Source organism: Parus major, chromosome 1 (assembly GCF_001522545.3).
Source record: "Parus major isolate Abel chromosome 1, Parus_major1.1, whole genome shotgun sequence".
Classification (NCBI taxonomy): Eukaryota; Metazoa; Chordata; class Aves; order Passeriformes; family Paridae; genus Parus; species Parus major.
In genome coordinates this window covers 33,969,592-33,981,964 of record NC_031768.1, presented here as the reverse complement: position 1 = coordinate 33,981,964, position 12,373 = coordinate 33,969,592, and the positions used below count along the sequence as shown (strand labels likewise).

At 42.2% G+C, this 12,373-nt stretch overlaps 1 protein-coding gene across 4 annotated transcripts; it reads right to left on the bottom strand.

The window, feature by feature from the left end:
- Positions 1 to 714: 714 nt before the first annotated feature.
- AKAP17A (A-kinase anchoring protein 17A) lies at positions 715 to 8,716 on the bottom strand. Of its 4 annotated transcripts, none has more exons than XM_033513796.1 (5): positions 8,681 to 8,716; positions 7,132 to 8,346; positions 4,964 to 5,112; positions 4,099 to 4,339; positions 715 to 2,670 (listed from the first exon to the last, which is right to left on the bottom strand). In XM_033513796.1, the coding sequence occupies exons 2-5, from the start codon at positions 7,891 to 7,893 to the stop codon at positions 1,783 to 1,785; spliced, it is 2,040 nt and encodes a 679-aa protein (XP_033369687.1). In that variant the 5' UTR covers positions 7,894 to 8,346; positions 8,681 to 8,716; the 3' UTR covers positions 715 to 1,782. The 4 variants fall into 4 exon arrangements, with proteins under 4 accessions (XP_033369687.1, XP_015494545.2, XP_033369688.1 ...); XM_015639059.2 differs by lacking the exon at positions 8,681 to 8,716 and adding an exon at positions 8,578 to 8,668; XM_033513797.1 differs by lacking the exon at positions 8,681 to 8,716 and having other exon boundaries at positions 7,132 to 7,874; positions 8,215 to 8,544.
- Positions 8,717 to 12,373: the final 3,657 nt, after the last annotated feature.

The window sequence follows — 12,373 nt, the reverse complement described above, 5'->3', positions numbered from 1 at the left end:
AGGGCAAGAAGCTGAGTGAGCTCTTGGCTTTGCAAGGGAAGAATTCCAGATTTTGGAAGGAGGACACACAAGAAACAATCCCCTCCCTTGACCAGATGGCAACACTGTAACTGATGTGCCCCAGGACACAGCGGGCTGACACTGAAACCCATGGTTCAACTTGCCATGGATCACAACCCTCAGGTCCCTTTCTGCAGGGCTGCTCTCCAGAGTCTCATTCCCCAGTCTGTGTACATCCAGGGTTGCCCCATCCCAGGTGCAGAATCCAGCACTTGCCCTTCATATGGCTGGTGATTGCCCAGCCCTCTGACTTGTCTATGCCTCTCTGCCTTTGAGGGACACAACAGCTCCTCAAAATTTGGTGTTGGCAATGTCTTACCTTTTTTTTTGTCCACAGCTAGTAACTACAAAGATTTCAGCAGCATGGTCTAGTAAGAAACAAACCCAGATGGATTCTGAAAGTAAAGCAGACAAACTCAGCCAAGGATCCAGCTGAGCTGCAGTACTAATGTGCTTCTCAGACACTCCAGGAAATGGATGCACTTTGATTTCACGCATCAGCGTGAGGAAAATGGCATCTGAAGGCTGTAGTTAAAGAGCACACATCCTGCTGGATTAAGAGTTGACATAGTTGTAACATAACAGGACCATCAAGAAAAGAAGCTGAACTTCATTATTCAAATATGCTGAGTGATGCTTTGAACAAACAGGTTCTTAACACAACACTTCTTCAGATTTTAATATACTGACACATGAAAACAGCAACTTCAGTTCACTGGAAACAGTTTTCTTTTTAATTTTACCATAAAAATGCAAAATAAATTCATTCACTGTAACATTATAGCTTTTAATATTCCTGAGCTGCATTTTAAAAGCAAAGGTATTCTTAAATGGATTTAACAAGAGACACTGCAGCCTTACTTTTCAACAACACAAGTAAAAATAATTTAGCAAGAAGGCCCCTTTTTCAAGACAATGTTCAGCTCTTTATGTACCTGAAAAAATGTTTCAAGTGGCCCTATGCCACCTGAAATAATAACAAAGCCAAATATGTCAACAAAATATCAGAACAACTTTCAACCATTTTACCACTGCTTGTTACTTCCTACACCAGGTGTGCCTCTCTTACATGGAAAGTATTATACAAAGGCATCACGTGCCAGAATAATTTGGGCCACAAAGCTTGGCATCATAAAGACATGAAGGAATCAAAGCAGTTTAAAAGGTATCCTGCATAACTTTATAGTCAGTTTTAAGAAAAAAGTAAGAAAGTCCTGCTATCCACCTCAATCAATAAAACCTCTACTTCGATAAACATGATTTCATTGAATGCACCAGGAAACACTTTAATCAAATCTGTATGTAATCGCTTGTCACCTCTGAAGTTCCCATAACTGGCACCCAAGTATTTCTTAAGCCAAATTAGGTGATAAAAACTAAATACACTAAAATGAACATTTAGAAAACTGAAACTGAAGAAAACAGGTTGGCTTTTACCACTTTAGGAACTTGAGCACAAGCACAGGTGAATATACCTACATTGTGGTAGAAACCTAGAAAAAGACAACAAAGGAAGGAAGGTCAAAAAAATCAGGCATCTCTTTTCTTGATTTCAGAGACTAGATGCAAGCTAAGAATTGGTTGAAACAATTGTGTTTTCTATAGCAGTCACGCCAATGAGGTCTGGTGTCCAATTTTGAGGCCCTTTTGTCCTATCACAGCCTTTCAAAGGAGCCAAGGCCTCCACTACCCACTCCAAGTACTCCTTCGCTCCCTCAGTGATCACCTCCGGTGCCTCCGCCTCCTGCTCACACTTCTGCGACTACGGCTCCTTTCTCTTCTGTCCCGCCTGCGCTCCCTACTGCGTGTTCGTCTGTAACGGGAACGTCTGGGGCTTGCACTCCTTCGCCGAGGACTGCGGCTTCGGCGAGGGCTGTAACTTCTGCTGGAGTGTCTGTAATACCTCCTGTCCTTCCGATGCTTTTCACCCCGGTAACTCGCGTCTCTTCTGTGTCTGCTGCTCTCCCGCCTACCCTTACTCTCATCACTGTTTATGCTGCTACATGAATGGCTCTTTCTTCTCCTTGGCTCTGTTCCACGTTTGTCCTGCTCACAGTGCAAGTCCTTCTTGCAAGTGCTCTGGTCATAGCTGGAGAGGCCCTGGTTATTGGTGGGAACACATGAAAGTACCCCCAGGCCTCTTTTGTCAGAACACCTCTCAGAGTTTGTAGTATGAAGATTCTGACCTTCTTTGACATGAACTTTGTCATGAATGTTGCCATTCAAGTACTTGCATTGAGTGTTTACACTTTCAGGTGACGCTACTTCTATTTGAGAGCCAGGAGCCAGTTTGCCTGCAACAGCCTGTCCTGAGGTAGAAGTGATGCAGCTGGATGACACAGTGTGGGGAACAGCACTAGGGCTTTTCAGCACATCAGTCTGAGATGCTTCAGTTTCTTCTTTGTTTTGATTAACTGCATCCATTTTCTTGCTGAGAAGATTGTTCAGTAGTTTCTCCCTCAGTTCCTTTTCTTTTCTCTGCAATCCCAGCGCTCTCTCTTTTTCCTCTTCCACACGTTTAAGCTCAGCCTCCTGGAGCTTTCGTCTCTCCTCTAGCTGCTGAAGACAAATCTTTTCTTCATTTTGTTCTTGCTCCAGAAGCTTTACTGTCTGAAAGACAGTCAAAAGGAATAAACAAAAAAAATACCTGCTCATGCTTCCAAGTTACAACATAACATAAAGGCAGCAATCTGGCAAGAAAATAAAATCTAACCAACAGAACTTAACCAAAAATAAAATGGTGTTTCCTTTTTAAAGGGAAAAAAAAAATCAAAACCAATCAACCAACAAAACCCACTAATCCAAAATTGCTGTAAGCTGAAACATTATTAAGAGCAAGTTTTGCCTTCTTGGCTCATCAAAACAAAAACAAACAAACAAAAAAAAAAGCAACAACATGTGAAATCTGGTGTATTTAAATACATTTATCAGGGTCAAAACTTGAAGGTTTCAGTCAAATTTAAAATTTAAAAATTAAAAATTCAGTCAAATTAAAAATGTTTTAAATTTTATGGAGAAGAACTTTTTTAGATGATTGCCATCTGTAAAGTTCATAGATGATTTTACAATGAGTAGATAAAAACAAGTAATTAAATGGACAAACATTACATAGAAACTGACTGTCATTTTATCAAACACTTTAAAAACTCACAATACTGGAGAAAGTTCAAACTTTTTTCTATTCTGACCTAGTCAAGTGGCTTAGTATAGATCTCAGAATTCTCTAAATGAAAGAAACACATTCTATGTTTCATCAGGCAACCTTTCTCTTCTACAGCTACAAAGTTAAAAAGTCTGCAAAAGGCATTTCTCCCTTCTTCTAGTATGTAACTTATCTGTACCTAGCACTGAGTTCAAAAACACTCCTGAAGTGCACTGGCATCAAGAAAAAAACCTTGCTTTTCCACACAGCTTTTCAGTTCTACAGAAAACATTTAGCAAACAGTACACCCTAATATGGTTTCATCCAAGTCTTAAGCTTTGGAGTTTCAGTGAAAAAAAATAACAATACTGTTAGAGAGACAGGATCTAACATTTGAAGTCTTTGCTGACAGTACTTTTCCTACAGAAGAAACATTCTACACATTTCACACACTGACTAATGAAAGTTCAATCTCTGAAACTGCGAAGAACAATGAACAGAATTATACAGAATGTCTGTGAGGCAGACAGGAAACAGCATCCAAACTGGAATTAGAAAAGGAGTCTTGCATCTTATCCTCTGTGGTTAGCTCACTTCATCAGGCTCACACATTCTTTTATCAGACTTAAGAAAACCTGACAATTAATTTACAGCTAAAAATTGCTATTCAGGACTATAAGTTCAAGCTCACTTTCCATTTACCTGCAAGTGCATATCTTACCAAGAGAGAAATACTGTTCCATTGTGCTTTTCTGAAATTTTGGCCTAAGGAACAGCAGCTGCAGAGATAGTAAACCTGATGTTTAATGAACAGTGCCCCCCCCTCCTCTCAAGCCAGTAAAGGGCTTTGTTCTGTTGGGCTCTTCATTAGCTTCTGAAATAAAAATTGAAGTTACCTTTGCTCTGCTTAGCAGTTCTGCAATTAACCTAATGGACTGAAGATTTCTCTGAGCTAACAAGAGCTTCCTTTCTTCTAGCTTTATCTTCTCTTGAAGTTTTCTCTGTTCTTCAGCTTGAAGCTTTTCAAGTTGCTTTTTATTCCGTCGAACTTCACGATCTTTCTGCTTCTGTTCTCTCTTGCGCAACTTCTCTTCTCTTTTTCTCTCTCTCTCATATTCTTCAAGCTCTCTCTGCTTCCTAAAAAGAGATAAATATTTTTGCCTTATCTAGGCAAAGGACAATTTCAAACTCCTACTGTATGTACAATACATTTTATATTTCAAGTAAATTTGTTTCTAAATAAGTCATGTTGATGAAGAACAAATGTAGAAAACTGAACATTTTAATCCTTACTTGTGGTAGCAATCATGGTCTGTCTATTTTTAACAAGTTGGAATTCAAAGAAAAAAAAAATGGCCACAGCAAAGAATTTTTTTAACTACTTCAACCAGAGACAACAACAACACATGAGGCAGCTGGGCAGAGAATTATCACAGCAAGAAGAAAAATACCAAGCCAATGAATGTGTGCAGTGGTGGTGGGTTTTATTTCTGTGATTAGGACAAAATGGCAGCTTCTGCTAAAGGCCAACGGTCTCTGAAAATAGGTGTCTAATGGCAAGATTTTTAGGGAATTGAGTATTTTGCAGGTTGAATATTTTGAACTGAACATAAGCATAAGTGGTAAACTAAATAACCACACTCAGCTTTAGCTACGGGAAACTTGTGTTTCATTATTTTCTATCTTTTGTTGCTGATATGAAGGAACAGTTTTGTTATGCCTGAATGTTAAAACTATCACTGGGCAATAAGCAATAAATACCTTTCCTCTTCTTTTTGTTTCTCCTCAGCTTCTTTCTCTTTACGTTTTTGTTCTTCTCTCTGCTTTTCAAGCTCTTGAAGCTTTTGCCTTTCAAGCTGACGCTTTTTAATTGAGGCATCACTGAGGTGTTTTGTTGAGTCAAAAGAAACCTTCACATGATACAATTGAAAACAAGAAAAAAAAACAAAAATTACAACCTGCCAATTTTAACTTAGACCTTGGTGTAAGTACAATCAGATGTGTAAAACCTTTTTCAAAACAAAGGGAACTTCTCTATGCACCCAGAGAAAGAACCACATATTGTGATCAGGTAATTGGGTACTAACTGTGTGAACACATGTAGCAAAATCAGATACCACTTCATACTCCTGTGTCTCACAACCAAAAATAAACCTGAGTGTGGCTGAGGCCCTGTCTGTCCAATGTTTTCTATGTGTCAAAATGGGCACATATAGAACTCGTAATTAATGCATGCTGTCAGGGACTGTAAAGCACTATGTAGAAATAGGTTTAAATAAAGGCCTTCCTTTCTGTCTGGAACTGTGATCCTTAAATTCAGCAGAAGACATGGTTCTACAGCATTCAGCACCTGGTTCAACCCTCTCCACCAATTCTAAAACCAAGACTCCCAAATTGAGGTACACTGGGCAGAAGATCCCAGGTCATGGGAACAGAAAGAAAGACAGACACACACATTTGAAAAATGAGACTTCAGAGTCGCTTAGCTTCCAGGATATATGAACACACCTTGGTCATGTCCAGCTGCGTGCTGCAACAGGACACCACCAGACACCACAGCCCTGGCATCCTAATCTCCGATTCTGAGTGCAGGCAGGGATCTATAACACATTTCCACAGATCCATGGTCATTAACCATGGGGCAGAGAACAAGGAACACAGCCTCTATAGTTTAATCTACTCAGGCTTTATGCAAAACCATGTTTCACTACCAGACTGGGAGGACAAACAGGGACAAACAGACAAGGTGTGGTGACCTTGTATGACAGAGAGCTGCTGTCCTGACAGGGCAGCTCCCAGGAAAGCATGACTTCTTGCACAGCCAAACTAAATTTGGGAACCCTGATCCCCTGCACGTAAATGACAGTTTGAATTTCACCAGGTCAAAGCACGGTTTCTACTCCATGACTGATAAGCTTTGATAACAAGATAAAAGATTACAGTATTTTACTTACACTGACTAAACTACAACTTGAATAAATGGCTGCATGTTCCCACGTGGCACAAAGGAATACTCAAAAGGTTTTTTTCTGAAATACACTCCCTGGTTTGATGAATGACTACTGAGCATATCAAAATACATCCGCAAACATTTCATTCGACCAATATGCAAATGCACAAACCACCTCCAAACAGAGTAAGTTTTCCTGAGGCCGTGCTTTCAGAGACACTACATCTGAACAGACTGCCTTGTTCCCTCCTGTCACAGCTGTAATTTCTAAGACAATGAGGTTACAGAAAAGTTCTTCTGGAAAACTCTGTATGTAAATATTATGAAATAAGCATAAGGAATTCACAGGAAGCTGTGCTACAAATGAAAATTATAATTTAAATTTTTGTGGGGCCTTCCTATATATCAGGTACACTAACAATTAACTGTTTACTTCCCAGACCAGACAGGCTACATGCTACTAAACCTTTTAGTTCTGACCTTTGACTGGTAGGCCTAGTTATCAATGCAGGGACCAAATACAGAGACTGTAAAATTCTCCCCCAAAATGTCTCTCTGTAGTAAATGCGTGAAAGAATAACGCACTTTACAGTCCATCTTGTGGTGAAATTTTTCTGAACTTGTTCAGAACTGGAATTTTAAGTGAAATCACAATTTACAAACATATTCTTTTCTAAAGCAATTTAGAAAATCGTGTTCATAAACTTGATCCTTCCATCAGCAGTTCTCATTTCTAGAACTGTCTTGTTAAGGAAAAAAGCAAAATCCCACTCACTTTAGCCAAGTAGTCTAACAACACATTCTTCTACCACCATTTTCCTTTAGAAATTGTATTATGTACAGCTACATTACTGCTGTCAATGCCGCCTATTGTCATCACTATGGCATACAGATAAAGGCTTCAAGCACTACAGAAATAACATTTAGCTGTGCTCGGTCTTTCATGTGGGTTCCCACACAAAAGGCTGCAGTCTCTCACCTTTATATTGCAAGCCACTGCTTTGCCATCATCGCCCTTGTACATCAGCTTCATTCCTCGCAGGGCGTTCATGGCCTCGATGAAGCCTGCGTACTCCCGGTACTGAACGTACGCTTCAAAGTTTAGATGGCCTCCAAAGCTGAAAGTGTGAAAATTCCTGCCAGTCATTTCTTCTCTGTAAGGGTCCAGCATGGGTATGTCCACATTACGGATTTCTCCAAATTTCTGGAAAACTTTTATAAGGACTTCTTCACTTGGCTTTTCCGAGCCAGTCTCCTTTGCTGCAAACCACTTACAAGGCAAACCCTCCAAGTGAATGGTATCTGGCCTCTCCCCGGGCAAGGTTTCATTCATATCTTTTGCATCACGGAAAAATGAGTCCCAGTCATGTCTGGTAGGAAAGTCAATCTTGTATTCCGCAGCACGCACTTTTAAAATGTCAGAGAAGCCACTCAGCTTTATTGTTTTGCCATCAAGGCATGCCAGAAAAGATTTAACCAAACTTTTGTTCTCCACCTCTCCTTCAAACCGAATGAAATCCATTGTGCTTTTAGAAATCCGCAGAGTGGAAAACTGATGAGTTTGCACCATCCCCTTCAATCTTTCCATCACTTCCCAGTTCGAAATGGATTTTCCCGGTTGCTTCAGCTGAGGAAGTGCCACACTGATGGTCATTTTTGTAATGGGTTTAAGGTATAACCCACAGGGAGCACAGAGCTCTACAGCTTCTGATGTATCATGAACTATTGTTGCAGCAGCCATAACAAAGAAAAAGCATAGGATAAAAAAATAAAAGATGCAAGTTTAAGTTGCAGGCCAACAGTAGTCAAATAAAATAGCCCTTATCCATAAATAACTTAATTCTTTGGTGATTTAACCATTCCCAAGTTAAAACGATGTCTCTTAACACAAGAGTGAATTAGATAATTACAACCGAGTAGTACAAACATCTTAAATTACTTTACAACCTCTAGTGCCAATAAGTAATTAAAACTCTGTAAGGCCTCTGAATAGAAAACAAGAAGCTGGTGACAGTCTTAGGAATACATGAAGTTGGTATGTGATTGCTCAGAAAGCAGCTACCCTTTCTCAGGAGGGAAGGGACTGGCGGCGCGATGTCACACCGCTCCCAAATCTACTTAACAACCAGTGAACCCCAGCAGGCTGGCGCCGAGGCGGATCTCACGTTCTCCGGAAGGAAGACCTGGAAAGTGTCTGCAACGAGAGAAAAGCGCCCCTTTTATTTAAAAGCCCGAAGCCCCACCGCCCCTCGCTGCCGGCAGCGCCGAGCAGCCTCCGCAGGACAAGGCTGGGTAGCAGCGCGAATCACACCGGAGCCAGCGGCCACCGCCGGCAGCTGCCCCCGGCGGGCGGAGCCCGGGCGGCGCGGGGACACCCCGGGAAGACGCCAGCGGGGAAAGCGCGCCTCGCCGATGCCAGGGTCACCTGCGCCCCCCGCCGCCGGCTCCTGCGCGTCCCCCGGCGGGCAGAGCCCGGCTCCGCGTCGCTCGCTCCCGCCGCCCGAACGGGATCCCCGCGCCCGCCTCACCCGCCGCTGCCGGGACGCACCGCCCCGCGTGCGCCACCGCCGCCGCTTCCGCTTCCGCTTCCGCGTGGCGCCGGGCCCCGGCGTGCGGAGCGCCTCGCTGCGGCGGGACGGCGCCGCCTGGCGGCGGGGCGGGACGCGCGGCCCGGGACCGCGGGGACTCCGCTCCCCCGGGAAACACGGCCCGCAGCCGCCGGGAGCCTCCGTGTGCTGTGCCGAGCGCACACCCGGCGTCTGGAGAGCTGTGGGTCGCCGCCTGGCGCTGTTCCCCTTGCACAGAATCAGTTCGGTGGGAAAGGGACCCCTGAGTCATGGAGTCCAACCTGTGACCGAACACCACGGTGGCAATAGACCACAGCACTGAGTGCCGCGTCCAGTCGTTCCTTAAACACCTCCAGGGACGGTGACTGCACCAGCTCCCTGGGCAGCCCGTTCCAGCATCTAATCACCCTTCATGTGAAGAAATTCCTCCTAATACCCATCCTAAACCTTCCCTGGCACAGCTTGGGGCCGTTTCCTCTTGTCCTGTCGCTGGTTGCCGGGAGAAGAGGCCAACCCCCACCTGGCTACAGCCGCCTTTCAGGGCTCGGGGTTTCTCTCGAAGCGGTGGTTCTAGACAGTGATAAAGTCACCCCTGAGCCTCCCTTTTTCCAGGCTGAACACCCCCGGCTCCCTCAAGGGCTCCTGACAGGACTGCTCCGGGAGCTCCATAGGACATGTGTTCCCTCCGTGAGCCCAGGACACAGGGGCACAGCCAGGGCCACCTTTCCCCTGGGAGGCAGAGCCGGGCTGGCTCTGGTCACCTGCCCCTGCTCCGCCCTTTTAAAACAGACACCAGGTCTAGCCTCGGACAGAATTCCACCACCGGAGAAACTGTGACTGCAGAAACCTTCAGCAACAGGCTGGCTGTAAATAATGGCTTTGGAGCACCACTGACCTCCGTGCAGGAGGTCACCATCAATCCAGCAGCTGCAGCAAGACCGCAGCTGCTGTGCAGAGGTGTTATTTCACACCGCAGCCGCTGGTGACTGCTGGTCCTACTCTGCTTCTGTTATGATTAAGTAGTAGTATAAACACAGAACAAGGAACTACCATGCAACACTTGAAACTGTGTGTCCTTTGTAGTCTGAGAGCTGCTACATTGTATGTGACACCTTCTTCTACATACTTGACCTTCGGAGCGCTAAAAATTAAGCCAGATATGTTCCAGGGAGTTTCAGTAGCAGTGCAGGGAGACCCTGCATATGGCAATGATTTTGAATCCTGTGCATGATGATAGCCCCACTGCTCAAGACTGTGCCAGAAATTAATAATCTGTATTTTAAACCCAGAGACTAGAACAATGTTCTGAGAAGAAGAATTACAAAATACCAGCATTGAGGTTACTCATGACCTTTAGCCACAACTTTAAAAGCTATCAAATGCTATTTTGATAATATACTAAAAAAAAACAACCCCAAAACAAACCAGTTACAAACATTATATTTAAATGGGCAATAGGAGATATTGATACATACCTTTTAAAAGATATAATCAAGCATCAATACTACAGTATAGAAAGGGTAAACTGTCTCTGCTGAAATGCAGTCCTTTATGTTGGCAGATGTGTCAGTCTATTTTTTATTTTTTCAGTGAGATACTTAAATGAGTAAATGAAATGTCTCCATTTGGCTTCCAGCATCTGAAGTGAAGGTCAGTAAATCAAGGATATGACATCAACAAGGCAGAAGGATGAACCAGCAAAGTAAACATCAGTGGGGGACAGTATCTGAGTGAAACTGTGCATATCTGAGTGAAACTCTTTCTTACTGTAAGACAATGATTTCCCCCAACTCTGTCAAATACATTGTTCTGTCGCCCTTACAAACCATCTATCATGTCTAAAAGCTTGTACCTTTTTTCTGACTTCAGCAGAGAGTCTAATGGAAGATGTTGCTTCTACTTAATAACTCTCCTCTGAACCTTCAGTAGTTAAATCAGCAAATTCCACAAAATTTCACTAGAGGGAGTGCTTGCTACTTACATATTAGAGATCTATTCATAAACATAATTAAAATAGGCTATAAACAGCAGATACTAGGTTTTGTATTCGTGCCAGAATACAGATCATTCTTCCTTTCTTGGAAGAGGATATAATTCTCCCAACTACACACGGTCCTGTCTGTGTACTCCTTCTGCTCATCCTGAAATCCACCGTTTTCTAGACCTTAGTGGTCATTTCCAGAAATGCATGCAAGATGTTATGTGGGTGTTTACATAAAATAAAACAACACAGTATAATTCCATTTCCTTTCCTTTCATCTTCCTTTCTCTTGGAAACACACCAAAGAAAAAGAAAAATTTTTAGTTTAAAACTTATCTGTATCCCTTGGAGAATTATTTATCTCCTTTGCTCACCTAAATCTTTGCTGCTACCCCAGAAGTGCTTCTGGTACATATCTTTTCAGAAATAGAGTATGTTTCACCCTGTGGTTCGTTTGAATATGGTTTTGGTTTTCTGTTGTCACTGATCAGGGGATATCTCTTTATTCTTTCCCACAGGGGGAAAACTGAATGATTCACAGTGCAGTTGAATAGTTTGTGAATGGAAATTGGAAGTGGAGGCAGGAGTGCAGAAGAACCTCTCCGATGAAAATATTGCATAACCTTTGAATAGACATTACAATGTTGGTCTTAGGCTCTAAATAGCCTCTCCCCACAAAGCAAAATTAATCCCTGAAGTGGGTAGGAGCAGAGGAATGAACCTGAAATATATTGGTTTATTTCCTGTGACAAGAAAAGCTCCACAAATAATTCCATTTCCTTTCATTAGCTCTGCTCTTTCTTGTTTGGATCATTGTGTCAGTGAAGTTTGTGGGTGTGACAGATAATCTGCCTTAGAAACAATGCATAACATTAGAATTAATACATATGCTGATGTAGGGAAACTTCAATTAACTAGAATTAATAATCACTTCCTGGGCCTGGTTCTCTACTGGTCTAATTATTGCATTCTGCTTAAAGCAATAGAATATGACCATATAAAGATCCAGTTTCACTCTCTCTAACACAGCCTTATGACAGAGAATTAGCCTTGAAGCACTATGTAGGATGCAAAGCAATTAATTTTCTGCTAATTTGTCTCTGTGCCTGTACCCACTGCCATCTATCTCACACTAAACAGAAATGGCAACGTTTCTGCTTTTTGCTGTCATGAGGCAGAATTGGCATCTGTTGTGGTATTGGTTTGTGAACTGTCTGGTCAAACTACTGTGTGCTGTAGCCTATAAAACATAAAAATTAGATTTAATTGCCGAGACACATTGTACTTTACTTATTAGCACAATGTGTTTTTTAAAAGGTTGTAGTACTGTGCTATCAGATGCATTGCATATTTCAATTTTTTATACATGCATCCATGAAATGTTTTCACATAATGACAGATTTCAAGAACTATCACTTAAAATAAATCAAAATGTTAAGGTCTTAGATTTTTTTCCTACTTTTTTTCCATTGTCTGCTTAGGGGAAAATATTTTAATTTGATTCAAATTAATGCCTGAAAATTAAGTATTTCCCCCATAGTACTGCACGTTACAGATTGATACCAATCATGAAAGCATCTCATGCTTTTATGCACACTTTTTAAATCCAAAAATTTTCCTAGTAGTTTATGGAGTGAAAGGCAAGAACTGTTGACTTTTCTGAAGAAAAAAAG